Genomic DNA, 20,954 nt, shown 5'->3' with positions numbered 1-20,954 from the left:
CACGCACGCCATGCAGCACCTCTTGACGACGCCGTCGTGATCTCCCCAACCTCCTAATCCTAACCTTCTCCATCGCCTCCCGCCTCTCCCTCTTCAACATCCGCCACTACTGGCTCCCCCAATACCACCTGCACTACCCGACCTCCTCCATCCCCATCCTCCTTCTCGGCCTGCAGCGCGACCTCCGCACAGCCCGCAAACAACTCGTCAACCCCAGCTCCAGTGCGCCACGGCACAAGGGAATCTCCTTCCTCGAACCAACAGGCGAAGGAGGGAAGGAGGAGGAATGGGAGTACGAATGCATCATGCCGGAAGAAGGCCTGCAGTGTGCGCGAGAGATGAGGGTGGATCGCTATGCAGAGTGCAGCGCGCTGACGGGGGAGTTGCTGTGGGAAGCGACGCAGGATATTACGCGGATGGCGGCGGGGACGACGGTTGATTCAGGGGAGAAGTGTGTGGGGATGTGATCCGAGGCTTCTAGATGGGCACCCAAGGAAAAGAGCGTGAAGGATGAGCTAGATACACATTGGAGGAATCCTGAGACTCACACGAGACTAGAGCAAATTACTCATGGATCATGCAATTCAATGACATTAGGCAGCAGCGCAGATTGAGTCATGCAAAGAACAGTGACTGCCATTTAGACCGGTAGTGAAGTGATCATTTCGGCTCGCCTCGGATGTTTCGTCAGTGGAAGTGCTATAAGTATCTGCTGCGTCCTCGACACCGTGCTCTCTTCTTCATCATGCGAGCAGCTCGCCCCAAAAACATTGCCATGTCTCGATAGCACTCCAAGCTACCAGGCAGGGCGAGCTTTCCCGTGGCGTCATAAGTGGCGCTTTGATGGAGGGACATCGGCAGGCTGATTGGAAGTCATCTGGTCCTCATCGGTGCCTCGTGTCAACGAACATTACTTTTCCTGCCCTGCATATCTTCTAAAGAAGAATCTGAAAAGTGAAATGAAACAACTCGGGTATATGGGCGTCTCGCATCTCGTTCTTGTGTATTGCAACCCGTGGCAATTCCTCTATTGTCTGCTCGAAGAGGGCTCGCTCCGCCGAAGGGGACAGGCTGATCGGCACAGCGGTAAGGTGGGTAAGAGGCGTAGACTGTATTTGGGGCCGACAAACATAGCTAGTTGTCGGATGCGTTCCGTCTCCTTCAGGCTGTCATGTTCCGCTACAAGTCCCAGACCGAGGACTGTGTAGATTCCCCAGCTCCGCGCCAAATTCCGTGTGATGGTATCAATCATGAGGATTCCGACAATGCCTTTGGTGCCGATGGTCTAGAAGTACCCATACACAGCCGACAGCGTCTTGAACGGCGCCGCAGCTGACACCGACTTCGTCGCCGCCACCCCAACCAACGTCGTCAACCCATCCCTCTTCGCCACCAACCCACTCCAATCCGCAACCGGCTCCATCACCTCCCTCGCCCCCCGAATCTCCGTCGCCATCGGATCCCAACACATCCCCTGCTCCTCACCCCCACACGTCGGAAACACCCTCCTCGACTCCAAATCACAATACCGCCCCTCCCACTCATTATACCAATCCGGCCCCACAAAATTCCGCTGCGCACACTTGAACTCCGCCGTATCCTCCGGCTCAGTACTATTCGTGATCGAATACAGCCCCCGAAACATACTCGACATCCTCCCATAATCAAACCCATACTGGTTGGTGTTGGTGTTGTTGAACGGCAGATATTCTCCCTCTCCACCATCCTCCCGCTTGGCCTTTAGATCACCTCCATTCTTCAACTCCGGCATGACGTTGCCCAAGGGTGTAAGCTTGCGTTTCTTCTCCTTTTCGTTCCATGTGGTGACGAACCAGAATTTCTGGTTTTTGACGATGTCGCCTCGGTAGAGTTGGTTTTGGACGGGTATGCCTGCTGGGTATTTGGCGTCGTTCATTGATTTGGCGTCGTCGAAGTCGGTGGGGAGGACTAGGGGAGGTTGATGTTAGCTTTTGGGTCTTATGATGAGACGATATGGTGTTCCCAAGGGAGGGGGTTTGCGAGGCCGAGGAGGGGCTGCTGTTCGGAATAGAGGGATGTCTGCATTATGTAGAGAGAGACAAGAGGGTTTGATATCGGAAATACACAGTCGGAGGCCGACTTGCTCTTTGGTCCAAAGACCGAACGCTCCTGCAGCACTTGACGTGAAAACCACACGCCGGTACAAAGCTTGCCAATGACAGGAGTGGGCGACTTACGGAGCGGTGGCGAGAATATCGGAAATCGATCATTTCCCAGGCTCCCCTCCATGTTGATCCACGGCCAGGCGAGCGGCGGCACCTTGCACAACATATCCATATCTTGGGTGTAGACCCCTGCCGAAGCAGTGCCAGGAAGCTCGGCAGGTGGAAGGTCATCTGCATGGGGAACACAGCTTTGGTGATGGGATCGTTTCGGGCGACCGGGTCCAACCAGATGCAGTCGGATTTGACATCTTGGCCGTAAATCTTATGCACAGAGGGCGATGCATATCCTGGCCACTTGCAAGCCTTGTGCAACGCGTCTCCTGAGATGGTGACTTCGAGGCCGCTGTGGTCCATTACGTTGATGGCTGATATGCATACTGGGTGCTTGTCCTTCCAGTGCTTCTTTCCTACGTCTGCGGAGGCTCTTAGTTGGACTCAAACGGCGTAGGGAGGGGTGGAGGAGGGCAGCGAGCATACCAATCCGCACAGTGAGATATGTAGGATACGACTTTTTCTTCCATTTAGATTTTAACTTAGACCTCCAAATGCCACCCGGCGTGGCCGGCTTCTTAGGCGTTTCCGATCGGTCAGTCATTGGCTCTGTCGTATGTCAGCAAGTCACCGACTCATGGGAAAGGCGGAAAGTACTTACGGCCAAACTGGTCGTACATCTCCAGTTGCGGCACGAAAGCATCCCCGACCAGGCCGGCATTATAATTTTCGGGTGTGACGTTGACCTCGCCGAAATAGACCGCGATGGGATATTTCTTCTCTTCCCCTATGCCCGCGCGCATATTGGGCTCTCCAACCCATCTGATGCTATACAGGACATCTTTTGAGTCGGGGGCGCCGACAGCACGCTCGGCGACAAGAACGCCTACTTGCTTGACCCTGTCGTCTATCTCGTCGAGTTGGCCCCTGTCCAGCTCCTTGCTGAATGTCGCGCCCATATTGCTGAAGAGGACCTTTCGGTCGCTGTTTGAGTGCAATGAAGAAGAGAAGTCAGCTCTCGAGAAGAATTGTGCAGATACTCAATGATGAAGGCTTGTGTGCGGTGCGTAGACGCTGGGCATTACCACCAGCTGAGAGGTAATGGCTCTTATTAGCCAGTTCATCGAACTCAACTTGGGCCTGTGTACTTTGACAGTAGTAGTCTCCACGGACCAGAGTCAAATAAGCGAATATTGCATCAGCCCCAGAGGAAGTTTTGATCTGCAAAGGCCGCTGAGCGTCGAGGACGAGTAATCGAAATCCAACGGCAAAATGGGTGTTGATGGATGCGCAAATGAAGTATCACTACCTCATGGCAGCTCCGTCGGCGACTTCGAAGCCAACACGGCTGTAGAGGCAAATCCACGAGATCGCTAGATTCCATGGATTCGACCGACGTGGTGAGCAGACAAGTGCGCTTCCACATAGTGGCCGCCAAGAGCTTCGGAACCACAAAGCGGGATCTAAGTTGTGCGGAACCTGGAAAGCTGAGCTGATGCGTCCAGCGCGAGGCTACCGTGGCCCATGATATGCTTTAGGCGGCGTGTCAAATGCAGTTCTGTGGGAGAACATCCTCGGCCTGTTCCAACGATGCCAGCGCCTGCACAGCATCCTTGCATGTGGCACCATCTGCGCTTGAAGGGGGGCGACGGAGACGTATAGCAATGAATCTGAGCCGGTCTTGAACTTGCATTGGAGGTGTCGCGCAAGACGTGCTGTCGCTGGCCGGCGCCGCGGTAGTCCTCGATGTCAGGCAAACAGCCTCAAGTATGCAGGCTGTGATTTAAGATGTGCGAGGTGTGGCCTGTGTTGCCTGAACGAAGCTGATAGGATTGCGTGGGTCGTGCCTTCCTAGCCTCACAGCGAGCATGTCGATTGTCGACGCCTGCCAGTGTCGTTCCCGAGAATGTTGCGCCGATGACGCTCGTTTTGGCTGCTGCAGTATCCAGGGCAGTCGCATCTATTCTTCAAGCCGCCGCAGTCGACTTTCCCAACAAAGGCGTAATAACCTCCGCAATAGCCTCATAACTCGTAAACAGAATCCCACCGGCCAGCACCGTCCGCCCCAGCCGCATCGTACTCCCTCGCCAAAGCCCCCTAACTCCCGCTTCCGCCCAAATACTCTGAAACGCCTCAACAACACCCGCACCCCTAACACTCTGCGCGCGCGTCTTCAAACAATCAAACGGCTGCGTAAGCGCCACAACCGTCACACCCGCCACCGCTCCATTCGCGAAAGTGATGGCAGTGGTCTGCGGTATCCCTCTGACTTTCTCAAAATCCTTGAGGATGTTGTAGGTGCCCAGACGTACGGCGGTGGTGGTGGCCTGCTTCATCGTCGTCGCCACATAGCCCCTATAAACCGCCCCTAACCCATGCTCGGCGATCAAAGTCTTGGTGCAGTGCCAGGGGTTGCGGAATCGTTTCTCATTGCGCGCGTCGTCGATCAGGGCAGTCTTGATCCTCTCTGTCGGCGTGACCGCAAACGTGCTCGAAACTACTCCCGACGTGATCCCCGCAGCTAGATTCCTCAATGGCGACAACGTCCCGGTCTCCGGATCCTTGAACTGGTCCTTGATGGTGTCGAAGGAGATGAAGCGAATGGCGTCTTTCGCGACGGAGCCGGCGATTAGTGTCGTGCAGCCTTTGTAGAGGGACCGAACGCCTTCGCGCTCGATGACGCGTTTGATGACTGAGAAGGGGTTCCGGGATACGTCCGAGGAGTGCAGCTGGACGCGGGTTTTGGCGAACTCGAAGGGGTACGTTACTGAGCACTCTACGCCGCCGGCGAGGCCGCCTGCTATCAGGGAGACTAGTGGTGATTTTCTGGCGTCTGTTTCGGAGGAGACCATTGTTGCCCAGGCGCGGGGTGAGTTTGTAGGAAGCGAATTGTTGGTGGCAAAATTCTACGTATCCAAAGGAACGCCTAGCAAATGCAGTGGGAGCGCATACGAACCAAGAAAAAAAGAAACGAGTACTGCTTGCAATCAAATTGAATCGTTATGGCATTCTATGGCAAGGAAAGCATTGAAGCTCGAGGAAAGATTCGTGAAGTTAGTTGATCATGATCTGGACCTCGGCCAATTTCGGAGCTCTCTCCGAGCCTGCCCCTATTCTTCCCACGCCTTGCGCTTTGCAAGTCTTGCAGATCGGAACGTCCATCGGTAGGCACGCTTCGTGGCGCACTCTGGAGACATACCAGTGAGCAGCCGGCGCCCTGTCTCCTCGAGTCAGCAGATGCGATGATGGAAACACCACTCAGTATGCGCAAGACATCTCAAGGCCGGCCTCGAATGGGCGGCAACTACTCCAATCTGCCTTGACGCACGTTGCCTCAGGTCGAGTGTAGCCATTTGCAGGATCTTCCAGCCCGCCCAGACTTCTTCGATAGGTGATGGCGGTCGACTCGTTATGCCTCGTCATCGGAAATGATTGTGCAATCGACATCGCTGTCGCCTGAAGACGGCATCACAGCCACGTACTGCTTCTCTGGGGGCGGCATTCTGTACCAGTTGTAAACCACATTGTGATTGTCAATATCAACGAGTACAACCTGATGAAATTAGTATTCGAACTAGCGGCTGAAGATTCTGGACATACCTCTGAATTTTTGGGATGAATTGTCTCGAGATCAATGGTATCATAGGTGACATGAATCACAAGGTGCACATCCCAATTGCGCTGAATGTAAAGATGTTCGTGGAAGTTATTGCGGTAGAATCGACGTGTCAACAGCGAGCGTACGAAGGCTCGGCATTCGCCCTCGTCGCGGGCTCGTCGTGGTGTCCTGACTCTGAACTCGTCCGGCATGTCGAGTGTGAGCAGCTGTAGGTTCCTGAACTTGCTGAGATGTTTCGAAAACTCCTCGAGTATGTTGACCTTGGTGAGAGAGACTTTGGTGATGTGCGACCACGGCGGCCAGCGCGCGGTGGGCCATGTGAAGTGATTGAGAGTTGAGATGCTGACGAACTTCCAGCGACTGAAATAGTAGTAGAACGGCTTCGCTTCCTTGTTGATTTGTCGACAGGTAAGTAGCAGCTGACATGTCTCGCGGTCGGCGAAGTCTTCGCCGTGCGACTTCAGCCAAGTCGCGACTTGCACTGTATTGCCGAGCCAGAGCGCAGTGTAGACGAGCTTTCGGATGGGTAGTGGTAGGGAGAGGAAGAAGAACTTGTGTTGACGTCGGCATTTGTTGACGGCTCGCTGATAAAGCGCTGACGATAGCTTTGCGGCGTCCATGGTGGGTGGGAAGTCGCTGCGGACGGTAAACAAATGTTGTCTGCCAGCCATGAATGTGGTGGAAGTTGCGATCGTGATAGCAAGAAGTTTCGAGAGTCTCAACATGTGACATGCCCATGTAGTAGACAATCTGGTGGTAATTGCTGAGATCAGAGGAATAGCTACGCCGAGATGATGGGAGAGGTCCCTGTTGTAAGTGAAGCAAGATCACATTGAAGTCATTGTCGCCCTTTGTCAAGTGCATGCAATGACGAGACTCATGGTCTACTCGCAGTCAACTGCTTGGAGTCTCCTCGTGCGTCGTGCCCTACGCACAATACCTGCGCACTTCATCCTGAGATCACTCCAGTGGGCATCGCTCATCATGCCAGCGCTCATCAACAACTTCTCATGCAACAAGTCAGGACTACTTCGAGTCCTCGCCGAAGACCCACGCGGTCAGAGACCTCGTCGCCATTGGCAGCATGTCGATGGCGTGGACGCATCTTGACGCGACACCGGGCTAAAGGACGGATCTAGCAGCACGATGGTTTCATTGAAAGATACGAAGCGTGTTGTCCGTGATGGGAAGAGGTTCATAAGCGGTTTGGGTGACTTCAAGCACAGGTGACAGGCACTATACCAAGGCTGGCATAGCTCGGCGAGACAATCGATAAGGCGCAACTTGGTGCGGAGGGCCTCAGCCAAATCTTTTTCTGCTGATCGACGCAGACGACACTCCCCGCAGATGGACGCTCAACAGCGCAAATTCCTGGCTGACAATTTCATTCACCAATCTTGGTACACAGCGCGGCGCTCTGACCACAAAAGTTACGATGCCACCGTACAAGAAGCGAAAGCTGTCGCACGACAGCGAATCTGATTCCGCGTCAGCCACCTCAGACCAACCTGCAGAGAACGATGCACCAGCAGAAGCACAATCTTTCAAAGAACTCGGAATTATCGAGTCGTTATGCGAAGCCTGCGATAACCTGGGCTACAAAGCACCCACACCGATTCAGTCCCAGTCAATACCACTCGCTCTCGAAGGTCGCGACCTGATCGGCCTTGCGGAGACTGGTAGTGGCAAGACTGCTGCATTCGTCCTCCCAATCCTGCAAGCATTGATGGCCAAACCGCAGAAGTTGCACTCGCTCATCCTTGCGCCAACTCGAGAACTTGCCTATCAGATCTCGCAGACCGTCCAAGCACTTGGCTCACTCATTTCGGTACGATGTGCAGTCCTCGTGGGAGGCATGGATATGATACCACAAGCCATAGCGCTTGGGAAGATGCCGCATGTGGTTGTTGCGACGCCGGGACGGTTGCTGGACCACCTAGAGAACACAAAGGGTTTTTCGTTGAGGCAGCTGAAATACCTAGTCATGGACGAAGCCGACAGACTACTGGACCTTGATTTTGGTCCGATCCTCGACAAGATCCTACGAGTCCTCCCTCGCGATGGCCGACGAACATACCTCTTCTCAGCGACAATGTCAAGCAAGGTCGAGTCGCTACAGAGAGCATCGCTGCAAAATCCAGCAAGAGTCTCAGTGTCTCAAGACAAGTACCAGACCGTGTCGTCCCTGATACAGAAGTTTCTGTTCATTCCTCTGAAGCACAAGTTGACTTACTTAATCCACGTCCTCAATGAAAAGGCCGGACAGACAGGCATCATCTTTACACGAACGGTCAACGAGGCACAACGTCTGTCCATCATACTGAAGAAGCTGGGGTTCTCGACAGTGCCGATACATGGTCAACTATCCCAACAAGCGCGGCTTGCTGCTCTGAACTCATTCAGAGCCAAGTCCAAAAGTCTACTGGTGGCTACAGATGTTGCAGCGCGTGGCCTTGACATACCGGCTGTTGATCTGGTAGTGAATTTCGACCTGCCGCACGACAGCAAGACATACATTCATCGAGTGGGACGGACGGCTCGAGCTGGCAAAAGTGGCCACGCCTTGTCCCTGGTCACGCAGTATGATGTCGAGATATGGCTGCGTATCGAGAATGCGCTAGGCAAGAAGCTGGAGGAGTACGAGACTGTTCGAGAGGAGGTCATGGTGTATTCTGAGCGGGTCGAAGAGGCGGCTCGAGCTGCCGCCATGGAGATGAAGGAACTGCAGGAGAATCGTGGCAAGAAGGGTGCCACTCTGCGAAATCACAAGAGGCCAAGGAAGGGTCGCGATGATATGGATCGAAACGCTGACGGGTCGTGATCTCAACAAGCCGTGTGTATAAGCCTTGATAACAATGGAGCCACATTCTAAGACTCCAGAATGCTGCTTGGTGGCACGTGAGTGACGCTCAATTCAGATAGATTGTAGGCATCCGCTTTATCGAGTCGTGATAGATTTCGCCGCAGAGGCCGCTCAAAGAAAGGCTTGGCATCGGACTGCGGGGGTCTACAAGATTCTTTTGCACTTTGATATCGAATTTCCAAGCGTCAACAACTCAACTGGCCTTCGCTCCTTTCCGCAGCGGTGATCTCGATTTCCATTGTCAGAGCTCTTCACGCGTCTGAAATCTTTGACAGCAGCCAAATCGCGGCTTTCGCCCGCAGACCGCGAAAATGCAGGCTCCGGTCATTGTAATGAGTACGTCCACAGTATTCCCTAGCGGGATCCAGACTGACACTGGACAGACACGGGCGCCGGTGAGCGTCAAATTGGCAAACAAGCCCAAATATCCAACATCACAGCCGCAAAGACGGTGGCCGACATAATACGATCATGTCTCGGCCCCAAAGCCATGCTGAAGATGCTGCTCGACCCCATGGGCGGCATCGTCCTCACCAACGACGGACACGCCATCCTACGAGAGATTGAGGTAGCACACCCAGCGGCAAAGAGCATGATCGAACTCAGCAGAACGCAAGACGAAGAAGTCGGCGATGGCACGACCACAGTCATCATCCTCGCCGGTGAAATGCTAGCACAAGCCCTCCCACAACTCGAAAGACGGATACATCCCGTGGTGATAATACAAGCATACAAGAAGGCCCTAGCAGACGCCCTCGCCATCGTCGAAGAGATCTCATTACCGGTCGACATCTCCAACGACCGCCAGATGATCGCCCTCATCAACTCCTGCATCGGCACCAAGACCATCTCCCGCAACGCCGACCTTATGTGCTCGCTCGCCCTCAACGCCGTCCGCATCGTCGCTCAAGACGCCTCATTCTTCTCAAACGCCACCACATCCTCCTCCACGCCCACAACCAACGGCACAACCCCCAAGAAACCCCAAGAAATCGACCTAAAACGCTACGCCCGCATCGAAAAGATTCCCGGCGGCGAGATCGAAGACTGCCGCGTCCTCGACGGCGTCATGCTGAACAAAGACATAACCCACGCCTCCATGCGCCGCAAAATCACCAACCCGCGCATCATCCTCCTCGACTGCTCCCTCGAGTACAAAAAAGGCGAGTCCCAAACCAACATCGAAATCACAAACGAAGAGTCCTGGGAGCGCATCCTCCAGATCGAAGAAGAACAAGTCAAGAAAATGTGCGACGCAATCCTCGCCCACAAGCCCGATCTAGTCATCACCGAAAAGGGCGTCTCAGACCTCGCACAGCACCACTTCGTCAAAGCGGGCGTCACCGCCATCCGCCGCGTCCGCAAGACAGACAACAACCGCATCGCTCGCGCCGTCGGCGCTACGGTGGTCAACCGCGTCGACGACCTCGTCGCCTCCGATGTAGGAACACAGTGCGGCCTCTTCGAAATTTCCAAGATCGGCGACGAGTACTTTACTTTCCTGACAAAATGCAAGAACCCGAAAGCCTGCACCATCCTCCTCCGGGGTCCCTCAAAGGACATCCTCAACGAGATCGAGCGCAACCTCCACGACGCCATGGCCGTCGCCCGCAACGTCATGTTCGAGCCCGCCGTCTCGCCCGGCGGCGGCGCACTGAGATGGCCGTAGCAGTCCGACTCGCGCAAAAAGCAAAATCCATCGAAGGAGTCCAACAATGGCCATACAAAGCCGTCGCGGATGCGATGGAGGTGATCCCGCGTACCTTGATCGAGAACTGCGGTGGTAGTCCGATCCGCATCCTAACACAACTCCGCTCAAAACACGCTGAGAAGCAGCATAGCTGGGGTGTGGACTGCGATACCGGCTCAATAATCGACGAGAAGAAGGAAGGCGGGATTTGGGAGCCGACAGCGGTGAAAATGCAGAGTATCAAGACGGCGGTGGAGAGCGCGTGTCTGCTGTTGCGGGTGGATGAGATCTGTGGGGCGAAGAGCGCGCAGCAGGGTGGTGGGAATATGGGTGCTGGTGGAGGTGGTGGGGATGACTGAGCGGAAGCGCAAGAGCCGATAGACGTGTGTATGTGTATCCAGCTGGACCTTGCGACAAACGAAAGAAGCCCCTGGCAACAGTGAGGCAGATATGAGGTAGTAGATTGATACCCAAACTGAGAAGAAAAGCAATTCACGATCTCAGAACTCTCCCTCTGTAGGGTCTGTTTGGCTCTACCGACATCCATTTGTTGACCAGCCTGCCTACTCATCACACATCTACATCGTAATCTCATTCCGGGCAACATGATACAGAATCATCTTTGGAGCAAACTGGCCATGCCCTCACGCACGAGCGGCCGTGAACTGTGTCGGTCTCGAACCAGAGAGAGCCCTGTTCCCCGCCTTCAGGAACGTCGAAACATATTGGCCAGGGATTTGGAGTTTGAGGACGGGTATGGCACACATCATTACCACTGCAACAACTCGGGGAACATGATTAAGGGGACGGCGGGTGGGGGAGGTGGTGGGGAGGTGGCGGGCCCGAAGGGCCCGCCGCCTTCACACCGTGTGGTGTGGCTCAGGGCAAAGGCGAGCGTGCGGAGCATTAGGCTCGAAGGCAGCGCCGCAGGCAAGTAAGGGAGTGTGCGCGAGCAGGGAAGGGTGCGCGAGCAGGAGAGGGTGCGCGAGCAGCAAAGGGCGAGCGAGCAAGAAGGGGCCGAAGGGAGCAGGGAAGCATGAACGAACCGAACTCTGGCGTTGTCATGCCGCGGGCGAACGTTGAAGGTGGAGCGAGAGCAAGAGCGAGCGTCGGTGACGGAAAAGAGAGGGTATTGTGATCTGGTGTTGCGGATCTTTATGACCAGGGAGAAGTCGTGATAGAGACAATCGATCTCCCACCACGTATGTCTTCTTCCGTGACCGAGTTCGAAGTAGCTGGTGAAGGTGCAAAGTGATCCTTTGTCAAGTTGCTGCTGCCTATACCGCCGCTGCTGCTGGTGTTGGTGGTTGCGTACAAGACTCTCTGCCTCCTCAGCATGTCGAAGCGAAACACCGTCTCCCACTTCTTGATAGGGTAGCGTTTCGATTGAGGTGTTTGAGACGCGGTGATCGGCACGGATAGCAAGCTGCTTGAGAAAGGGCAGTACGAATTGCTTGGCTGGCTGGCGTTATCCTTTTCCATGTTACCCGCCACGATTTCGCGCGGCGCTGGAGGCGGGCATGATGATCCCATTCGCGACAGAGATCGACACGCTCTTTCCAGCCAAGACATACGTTTGTCGTTGTGCGGATGGACGCCTCGGTGCCAGCCGGCTATTTCGTCCATTTGAGAGGATTCGAGCCATGGTCGTATCAGCACATAATAACCCCTAGCTTCCGCGGAATCTTCAACGGCGCAACCATCCCCTGCTGGTGCCCCTGCTGCTGTTGCTGCTGTTGTTGACCTCCGCCCCCACCTAAACTCTCCCTCCCCTTCCCCTTCCCGTTGAGATCAAGCCCCGCCAGATCGCCTTCTGACAGGGTAAGCCGCCGTTGCGTCGCCGCTGGCAGGTTAATCTTCTTCGGTATCCTTCCACCCCTGGTATTAACTTGCTCCGCATAAAAAGCCAGCATTGGACTCGGCCTCGGCGGCTCCTGAGGCACCCCATTGATAGTGCTGCTATCCCCGTTGGTTTGTTCGCTGGGTGTCGCAGAAGAGCTCAGCACTTCGTCAATCGTGATCTTCTGCCGCGATGAAACGGTGCTATCGCCTCTTCCGTGTTGTTGATGCTTCTCGGGCGGTGGGTCTGGGTGGTTCGTCACGCTGGCCCTGCCTGATGTTTGCCCATTCGACATCTCCCCGCCTAGGACTTTGAGAAGGTTGCTCCCGAAAACATTGTCTCCAAAGATATACTCGCAACCCTCATGCCCGTCCAGGTGGACGCACTGGAACACAATGTTGCCCAAGCGGAGGTGCTCGCCATCGGCAAAGAGGCGATCGAATGCTTCCGGTAGTTTCGTCGGCGACATCGTGGAAGTTCGTGATGCGGTGCGTGTCGTGTCTGGTGATGCGGCTTGGTCTTCATCATCATCATCATCGCCACAAGTACAAAACGAGTTCTCCGCCGTCCCCACCACCACCTTCCCACCCTCTCCCTCCAAAGCATTCCTCTGCTCCAACTGAATCTGCAGATACCGACAAGCACTAATCCGATCAACATGGATCCCTGTCTCCAACACCCACCGCACACTCAGCCCCTCATCGCTCACGAATTTCAGCAAGCGGTCGGCATGCCTGGTCCTGATCTCGTTGGTTGTGGGGTCCAAGTCCAGGATCGGGTTGATGATGGCGGCCTCCTCGGTCACGGGGTCAACCACTATGTAGACGGTCGTCCCGGAGAGGCGGGAGGGGAAGGCGTGTACTGTCGAAAGTGGTTGGGAGTGTGGGGAGGGGATTGTGGTGGCCGTGTAGTAGAGCGTTGAAGCTGAGTCGTCCGGTGATGAAGTCATGTTGTTAGTCGTGAAATTGGTGTTGTTGGAGGGTGGAGTGATCAGGGAGTGCAGAGTATCGAAATCAGGATGCCGTTGTTGATATTGTCGTTGCTGATAATCCTGCTGTGTAGGGCTTGGTCCGAAAGCCTGTAGAGACGGTGGTGATGAGTGCTGCTGCTGTTCCCGCCCTATCTCCCTTGAAGCCCTCAACGGTTTCCTCGCAACACTGTGCTTGCTTCCAGCGCTCAGCACAGATACAACTCCTCCGGAAGACGGCGGTATAGTTATCCTTGGGCGATTTGGACTTGACTGCTCTCTAGATGGTGATGCTGGGGGTGTAGAGATAGGTGTAGAAGCAAGAACAGAAGCGAGCGACATTGCTGAGCCCGAACAGCCAAAAAGTAAGGTAAGGCCGTGGACTCGTGTCCCGGTAGAGGGATGGGCGATCGCCGAGTCCGGCAACGAAAGAGAAGAGCTCGCTTGTTGGTGAGAGGGGTGTGTGTGGCCCCACGATAACGCTGCTTTGCGAGAAGAGGAATGTATTCTTAGATTTGCATACGGCTTGTCTTCTCGTAGTATGTGCCTGGGACGCCTGGTGAATGGACAAGAAATGCAGTTATACCTCTGGAAGCTTCGAACAAGAAGAAGAACATGAACCTTCGTTGCGGCTGAAATGCACTAGCCGTTGTATATACTACACCTGCCGCTATAGCCAGGTTCCAGGTCAGCCACCTGGACAACGGGTAAAGGTACCGGAATATGCTTTTTCTATGGGGAGAATCATGATAATAATGTAAACGTGGTGCATGCATGCTGCTCGCATGGACAACCTTGGAATCTAAACCTAAGTGATGCTATACGAGGCGAAGCATTCCGACAGACATGATGTGACAGCTGCATGTTGACGGGAAGCTCCACGGGGAGCGACTGCCATGTGGGCGCTGCTGATCGAGGCTTCTCATTCGGCAGGTCTATATGGCTACGGACTTCCGATCCTTTTGGCGCGATACCGTCCTGCATCTGCTTAATCATGCTCCCCGAGAAGCAGCGGTCATGATCTACGCCACATCAGATTCTGGAGGTGCAAGTCTACCACACGCAGAGGACAAAGTGTTGAGTTCGACATGGCAACGGGTGCAGTATTATTCGCTATTGGTCGCTAATAACTGCTCTCTTTACCCGTTAGAAGGGTCGTGAACTACACGAATACTAAGCCATGCTGTGTAAACTAACACTGCATGAATGACTTGCTTCAACGATAGCCGGCCCGTCAACGATAGGCTGCTGGAAAGGTGATCCGTCCCATCAGACAAACCACAATACCTGCTACCCTGCCCTCACACCTTCCGACGTCTTCCCACTGTAGCAGTAGGCACCTTCTGGAGAACCCACATCGGCCGAATACTCAGCTGCTAGAATCCGCGACCTGGTGGGCCGAAGGATGACTGCTGGCCGATTGGGAACGGCTGGGCAGTGTTCGAGTGACCAGGGATGGGACTCCCAATATCACCGACGCTGCTACGAGGCAGCGCATTGTCTTCGGTGAACTTGATGACCTGTCCTCGGTGTTGGTCTACCATCACTTCGAACGATCCGCCCCCGTTCTGACCATTGCCCTCTGTGTCGCAAATTTCCAGCATCTCGTCCATGGACACCGATGGCTCTCCGGGTGCTCTTCGTATCTCCACTTGTTGAAGCACTTGTTGGACAGGATGGAGTGATTCGCCCATCATCGATAGATGGCGACAAGCTTCCACAAGCATCAATCGCACAGCTACGGGTCGTGGCATGTGCGAGCGGTGCGAGAGTTGTGCGCCCGGCATCAACGGGCCGCCAAAGGGCTGCTGAGACCATGTGTTGGTAGGTCGCGGTGCTGCTTGAGAAAGTGACTGACCCCAAGGACTTGCTGCGCCGAAGCCGCCGAAGCCATGACCGAACCCCTCTGCTCTGGGTTCTGGAAATGGCGACCCGAACGGCACTCGTCCGTTGCCGGGAGCTTGCTTCAAAGGCGCGCCGCCTCTGTTGTCGTGCAGAATAGGGAGTGCTTCATCTGAGTCGTCAAGCAAAGCCTTGCTGCCCAGCTGTGCGGTGATTTGTTCAACGTCGTTCTCGGCCGAGGTCTTGCGGAATTGTTTGTCTGGCGTGGTACTCGAAGGCCGAGCAATTGGGCCAGGTCTCCCGATGGGAGCAGGATGTGACGACGCTTCAGTCATGCCGGAACCAGATGTCTGGCGGGAATGGGTCGGTTTGGCAGCAACGGGCTGCTGGCTGGGCATTGTTGTGGGCGGCGCTTGCTGAGGGTTGTAGTGCATTGGCTGTGGTGGTTGGAAGTGTCGCGGTCCGCCATAGTTCTGTGCGAATGGCATACCGTTCGGACCATACCGAGGAAGACTCCCCACTGGCAACCCTTGTGGTCCTCCGTAAGCAGGTCCCAGAGGCATCATACCTGGCATCATTCCTGGCGCATTTGGCGGGCCACTTACTCCGAGTCCAGGCAGGCCATTCATGTTGAAGGCGTGATTGTTGCGATTGGGATTGTTCAGAGGAGATCGCGGCGCAGAAGGCTGAGGATGGTGCAGCACCGGAGGCTGGCCATGGTTTCGTACGGCTTGGCCTTGCGCAGGTGTCTGCGGCAGTGTGCCTGCAGGCGAGGCTGAGTGTTCGGTACTGCTACCTTGCTGAGATTTTGGCGACGATCCGTGAGAAGGGACTGCTTGGCTGGGCTGCGATGTTTGACGGACTCGAGCCGGGGTAGGGATCTTTGCTGGTGGCACAGGAATGGCGGCTTGAACGCTCGGTGACTGAAGCATCGGTCCAGGTCGGGTTGGCGGCGTGAGACCTGGTGGCAGAGCAACCGGTTGAGGCTTCACGCTCGACGGAGGTCCTGCCTTTTCGCGTGCCTCCCTCGCAGCAGTCTCCTTCTCCCGTCGAGCTGCATCTTCTCTGGTCTTTCGTTCCTGGGCTTCCTTGGCCTTTCGTTCGCGAGCTTCCTTCTCCTTAGCCTCGCGCTCTTCTCGCTCCTTCCGCTTGGCTTCTTCCTTCTTCGTCCGTTCGCGCTCCTTGGCCTCTTTCGCCTTTCGCTCGGCTTCAGCTTGTCGATCCTTTTGTTCTTGCGCTCGACGAAGCTTCTCAGCTTCCTGCTTCAGGCGAAGCTCCTCGGCGGCCTTTCGATCAGCTTCACGTTTCTTACGCTGCTCCTCTTTGCGCTGTCGCTGTTCCTCGAGCCGCTTCTGTTCGGCCTTCTCTTCTGCTTCCTTCGCAGCATCTTCTGCGGCTCGCTTGGCAGCTTTCTCCTCGTCCTTGGCAGCCTTTTGCGCTTTCTTCTTCTCCTTTTTCTTCGCGGCATCACGTGCTTTCTTTGCTTCTCTCTGGGCCTCAAGTTCCTTGTCGTTGTCGAGCTCGTTGATCAGAGCCTGTGTGCGCTCGGCTGACACCTTTTCTTTCCAAGCGGTAAGTACTCGTTGCTCAAACATTCTAGCGGCGAAAATCTGAAACATCCTGCGACCCTCTTCCATACGTTGCTCCTCCGTCATAGAGTCCTCCTACACAGTTAGCATATTCCTCCTGTTTGTGTGTAGAACTAACCATCTCCTCCGGGTCATCTTCATCGTACTCATCATCCTCCTGACTATTGTAATCGTCATCGGGATCTTCATCGGAGTATTCGGGCTCGTCATCTAACGGGGCATGGTTGTGACCTTGATGAACACCCTGATGAGCGAGAGCAGACGAGGGAAAATGGATTTCTTCCTCACGTTGCATGCGCCGCTCAGCAAGTGACTCCATCATGTCAATGAAGTTCCGTCCTTCGTTTTTGAGAAGGTCGTCAGCTACGGTTAGAATGCCATCTGTATAATCTTAGTATTGAGCCAGTCTAGGATCCCTTCGAGACGTACCTTTGACCTGCAATGAGTTGCCAAAGTTGAAGAAGTCTCGAGGACCTGGAGGGAGCGCAGCATAGTCGAGATCATCATCAGGGTCGAACTCCGAGTCAAAGTCTTCCTCTGAATTCAGCTCTTCTTCTTCGTCATCATCCAGTTCTTGCACGCGTCCAGAAGACGAGTAGGCGCCGGGAATTTGATGCCGAGGTCGTGTAGGATATGAATTGGGAGGCGGCAGGGTTTCACCAGGCACAGGATTCGCGAACTGCTCGAGCTCCTCATAGTAGGCATCGTAGAGAACTTCGAGCTCCTCTTCAATGGCGGTCCGCTTGCGTCCACAAACAGAGCAGCTGCATGAATGCTTCTGCTGTTCCTTCATTTTCTTCAGTACAGCCTCCTTCTCGATTCTGACCAGATTTCGACGCTCATCCTCGCCCAGCTGCAGCCAATATTCTTTGATCTGATCGCGCTCGTTCTGAGTGGTGGGATTCCACAAATCGGTGCTCATGCGATGGGCGGAGCGCAGAGCGGCATTCGAGACGGTTGAGACGTGCGGTCGGGTCACGGCTGTTGAGGTTCTGGATATCTGGTTTGAATTGTTCGCACTCGTCTTCCTGCCTTTTGCTTTTTTCCGCTTGCTGGTATTGAGCCACGAACTGTTCGTTTGAGTCGCAATGTGAGATCCATAGTCCGCATCGTCCTCGTCGTCACCACTAAAGAAGTCGTCGCTAGCGTCAATGGAGTCAAGATCGTGAGGTGGCGGTCTTGGAGGACCCGTGATGTCGGCGTCCTCAGTGAAGTAGCCTTTAGGAGGACCTCGTCCCGCAGGTGTGTGGCCATTTGGTAGCTGTTGTGAGGCGGCACGTTTGGCAGCTTCCTTGTCCCGCCTCTTTTGCTTTTTGCGGTTGACAGCTGGGGCATTGGGGCGGTCATCGGCAGATTCGGTAGTATCGCCTGCTTTGGAATCAACGTCGGGCTTGCTTTGGTGCTGCTGACTCTGCCCGTACTGCAGCGAAGGAGCATCCGAGGGCGTCGTTGCTGTAGCAGACCCTAGAGGCAGACGTGTTGCCGCTTCTTTGAGGTGTGAGTTTGTTGCCGGATTTGGTTGCGACCGCGGCTTCTTTGCTTTGGGCGGCATGATGTGCACTCGGTCGATGCCGTAGAGAATAGGATCACTACTGTTGAGTGCACACAGGCGCGGTGGAAGGCTGACTTATGAGCACATAAGGACCGTGGTGTTCTTTGTCTTGTTTCGTTTGTGGTGGGGGACTTCCACAAACGTCCAAGGGAGAATATTCGGTCTTGATGAGGCTGCGATGAAACCGGGTCGGCTTCTAGAATGTGCGGAGCGGGTAGATGTGTGAGCGGGAGTCGTCTGCAAGTCAATGCGAGCGGGTAGAGACGCTGTTGCTGGCGTAGTGAAGGGACAGTAGGAAGGTGGTAAGTGGTAGGTGCCAGTGGTACTTCAGTCAGGTGCCAGTTGCCCTTCACTCGCCTGCTGTCGTTGATTCGTGGGGCGAAGGCAAGCGGCGGCAGTCATTGAACGACGCAGGCACAGGCTACCCTGTACAATACTAGCCACAACTGGGAGGCGCAGGAGGGAGAGACGGCACAGATTAGGGATCTTTAGGACCGACATGCTGCCCAGCGGTTGCCCCTCAAGCAGCTTCTTCCGGGTGCTGTTAGGCCTGCTGCCGCGGACTTCCAATGCTTCCTTCTGCCGTGTCCACTACACCCATTGAGGAGCGCCCAATGCCCTCTTTCGTGCTCCAGCTTCTTCGGACTCGGACCTCAAGGCACTGCATGAAATAATAAGTACATATCTATCCAACATCCACTTCAATCCGCCGAAACTCGCAGTGATAGATCAGCTCAGCTCATCCAAGTACATGCTTCACCTTAGCTTCTGATCGTCCCATCTCAACTTTCCGCCCACATCGACCACTACAACCTTGGAGACTTGTCGATTCGACTTGTGATTCAGCATTCCGCTGGCTGCGCAGTAGTTGTACACAGCCACGTTGACCTTCGACGTCACCTTGTGCTCAGACAAAAGTGCTATTTCTGACAGACGCACCCCACTGAGACACTTCCACGCTTCCGACTAGTTTCAGGTACTCGAACACCTCACTTTATATCGCCATATAGCACGCATCTCGCCGCTCATCCACGTACTCGTCAATCTGTGACAAGACCCTCGAGAACGGCTCGCTTCACAATCCCAGCAGCAGCCGACCGGGTTCCTTTCCAAGCGGATCTCTGCACGAACCCGTCCCATTCAGGTTACAACCACCTGCGCAGTTACACCAACTGCTGGTCCATCGTCCACCGCCAACTCATATACGCAACACCGTTCCCCGCCTTTGCCTGTATTTGAGTCAACTTCACAGTCCGGGGTCCGCCTGGCCCATCTTTTCCTCGCCCAGTTGTCTCGGATCTTCTGCATCCATACCACGACAACGACTACTGCTGAGCCCACGAACACTGCCGGCTGTGCGTCACGCCACAGCCGACCATGGCACAACAGGCACAACCACAAAATGTCATGCGAAGGTATGCCCTCCTCTCCACCCTCCCAACAGCGACGCGCGGCCCGCCAAGTACATCTTGTTCCGCCCAACTGATGTCCCTCTTTCCACAAGTACATACTACCCGCTCAACTAACACTCTCCCCACAGAAAACTAGTAATAATCGGCGACGGCGCCTGCGGCAAGACCTCCCTCCTCTCCGTCTTCACCCTCGGCTACTTCCCCACCCACTACGTTCCCACCGTCTTCGAGAACTACGTCACCGACTGCCGCGTCGACGGCCGCTCCGTTCAGCTCGCCCTCTGGGACACCGCTGGTCAAGAAGACTACGAACGCCTCCGGCCCCTTGCATACTCGAAATCACACGTCATCCTCATCGGCTTCAGCGTTGATTCGCCAGACAGCTTAGAAAACGTCCGGCATAAATGGATCGAAGAGGCGAGGGAGCGATGTCCGGATGTGCCGATCATTTTGGTCGGGCTGAAGAAGGATTTGAGGGAGGATCCAATGGCGATTGAGGAGATGCGGAAGAAGAGCTTGAAGTTTGTCACGGCGAGGGAGGGGACGGAGATGGCGCAGAGTTGTGGCGCGAGGAAATATCTGGAGTGCTCGAGTTTGACGGGGGAGGGCGTGGATGATGTGTTTGAGGCCGCGACGAGAGCGGCGCTGTTGACATTCAATGATCGGAAATCTGGTGGTGGGTGCTGCGTTATTCTGTGACGACTTCTTCAGCGGTGACAGGGAAGATGGGAGGACTTCTGACTTCAGCCTTTTCAAACCATCGATTCATTTTTACGGAAGCGAATGGAGCTTTGGGAGTAACGACCTGGTCACAAAAATTTATGGACATTCGCTGCCGCTCCAGACTGAGATTGGACCGAACATAGACAGTGGTCGAACTACAAAAGATGTTATGTGACTTCATGTGGATGTCTTTCCGTTGACTGCGGCTTCAGAGGACAATCCAGGATGCTCGCCCCGCCAGGCAGCAGCAGATGCTACCGTAGCATGGCACGCGTAGCTTCACGTTCGTTGTCTCGTGGCCGCGTACGACCACGACCACGACCTCGTGACAACGAATCCGAAGAACAAGATGTCGAGGACGAGACGACTACTTATACCTCTTGATCCAAGCGAAGACTCAAACAAACCGAAACGATTACCTCACTGAGTTGTCCCTCGGAGGAGAGGTATTCACTACTCGTGCCACGATTCACGTCGACTGCTGCCTGCTGGTGTCATTCAACTGAAGGTCCCATCTTCTCTCATCTACGGACAACTTCACACGTCTTTTGTGTGCCCTCAAGACGGTTGCAACAGCGCATACGATGAAGCTCGCCCTGCCGGGTAGCAGCAGATGCTACCATAGCGTGGCAAGTGCATCAGCATAAGTCTCGGCGAAGGTC

At 54.9% G+C, this 20,954-nt stretch overlaps 10 protein-coding genes across 10 annotated transcripts; 5 read left to right on the top strand and 5 right to left on the bottom strand.

Annotated features, from left to right (window-relative positions):
• Window positions 1–192: 192 nt before the first annotated feature.
• AB675_7430 (uncharacterized protein) lies at window positions 193–467 on the top strand (the record flags this gene model as incomplete). The annotated part of the gene is made up of 1 exon (XM_018147799.1): window positions 193–467. A coding segment is annotated over one exon (275 nt), but the record flags the coding sequence as incomplete, so codon positions are not given.
• Window positions 468–1,285: 818 nt separating this feature from the next.
• Window positions 1,286–3,154, bottom strand: AB675_7429 (uncharacterized protein; the record flags this gene model as incomplete). The annotated part of the gene is made up of 3 exons (XM_018147797.1): window positions 1,286–1,947; window positions 2,682–2,804; window positions 2,857–3,154. The coding sequence occupies 3 exons, from the start codon at window positions 3,152–3,154 to the stop codon at window positions 1,286–1,288; spliced, it is 1,083 nt and encodes a 360-aa protein (XP_017994295.1).
• A 1,008-nt stretch (window positions 3,155–4,162) lies between these two features.
• AB675_7428 (Tricarboxylate transport protein) lies at window positions 4,163–5,047 on the bottom strand (the record flags this gene model as incomplete). The annotated part of the gene is made up of 1 exon (XM_018147796.1): window positions 4,163–5,047. One exon carries the CDS (start codon window positions 5,045–5,047, stop codon window positions 4,163–4,165), a length of 885 nt encoding a protein of 294 aa, XP_017994287.1.
• A 557-nt stretch (window positions 5,048–5,604) lies between these two features.
• AB675_7427 (uncharacterized protein) lies at window positions 5,605–6,434 on the bottom strand (the record flags this gene model as incomplete). The annotated part of the gene is made up of 2 exons (XM_018147795.1): window positions 5,605–5,748; window positions 5,796–6,434. 2 exons carry the CDS (start codon window positions 6,432–6,434, stop codon window positions 5,605–5,607), a joined length of 783 nt encoding a protein of 260 aa, XP_017994286.1.
• An 815-nt stretch (window positions 6,435–7,249) lies between these two features.
• AB675_7426 (ATP-dependent rRNA helicase RRP3) lies at window positions 7,250–8,635 on the top strand (the record flags this gene model as incomplete). Its single annotated transcript, XM_018147794.1, has 2 exons — window positions 7,250–7,493; window positions 7,656–8,635. The coding sequence occupies 2 exons, from the start codon at window positions 7,250–7,252 to the stop codon at window positions 8,633–8,635; spliced, it is 1,224 nt and encodes a 407-aa protein (XP_017994291.1).
• Window positions 8,636–8,988: 353 nt separating this feature from the next.
• Window positions 8,989–10,346, top strand: AB675_7425 (T-complex protein 1 subunit gamma; the record flags this gene model as incomplete). Its single annotated transcript, XM_018147793.1, has 2 exons — window positions 8,989–9,013; window positions 9,061–10,346. 2 exons carry the CDS (start codon window positions 8,989–8,991, stop codon window positions 10,344–10,346), a joined length of 1,311 nt encoding a protein of 436 aa, XP_017994289.1.
• Window positions 10,347–10,420: 74 nt separating this feature from the next.
• AB675_7424 (T-complex protein 1 subunit gamma) lies at window positions 10,421–10,726 on the top strand (the record flags this gene model as incomplete). Its single annotated transcript, XM_018147792.1, has 1 exon — window positions 10,421–10,726. One exon carries the CDS (start codon window positions 10,421–10,423, stop codon window positions 10,724–10,726), a length of 306 nt encoding a protein of 101 aa, XP_017994294.1.
• A 1,293-nt stretch (window positions 10,727–12,019) lies between these two features.
• Window positions 12,020–13,516, bottom strand: AB675_7423 (Glyoxylase B2; the record flags this gene model as incomplete). Its single annotated transcript, XM_018147791.1, has 1 exon — window positions 12,020–13,516. The coding sequence occupies one exon, from the start codon at window positions 13,514–13,516 to the stop codon at window positions 12,020–12,022; it is 1,497 nt and encodes a 498-aa protein (XP_017994292.1).
• Window positions 13,517–14,550: 1,034 nt separating this feature from the next.
• AB675_7422 (Stress response protein nst1) lies at window positions 14,551–18,157 on the bottom strand (the record flags this gene model as incomplete). The annotated part of the gene is made up of 3 exons (XM_018147790.1): window positions 14,551–16,680; window positions 16,724–16,986; window positions 17,035–18,157. The coding sequence occupies 3 exons, from the start codon at window positions 18,155–18,157 to the stop codon at window positions 14,551–14,553; spliced, it is 3,516 nt and encodes a 1,171-aa protein (XP_017994290.1).
• A 1,377-nt stretch (window positions 18,158–19,534) lies between these two features.
• AB675_7421 (GTP-binding protein rho2) lies at window positions 19,535–20,268 on the top strand (the record flags this gene model as incomplete). Its single annotated transcript, XM_018147789.1, has 2 exons — window positions 19,535–19,644; window positions 19,698–20,268. The coding sequence occupies 2 exons, from the start codon at window positions 19,535–19,537 to the stop codon at window positions 20,266–20,268; spliced, it is 681 nt and encodes a 226-aa protein (XP_017994293.1).
• Window positions 20,269–20,954: the final 686 nt, after the last annotated feature.

This window comes from Cyphellophora attinorum (genome assembly GCF_001299255.1).
Source record: "Cyphellophora attinorum strain CBS 131958 chromosome Unknown Contig66, whole genome shotgun sequence".
Taxonomy (NCBI): Eukaryota; Fungi; Ascomycota; class Eurotiomycetes; order Chaetothyriales; family Cyphellophoraceae; genus Cyphellophora; species Cyphellophora attinorum.
This window is presented reverse-complemented; position numbering and strand designations above follow the sequence as displayed.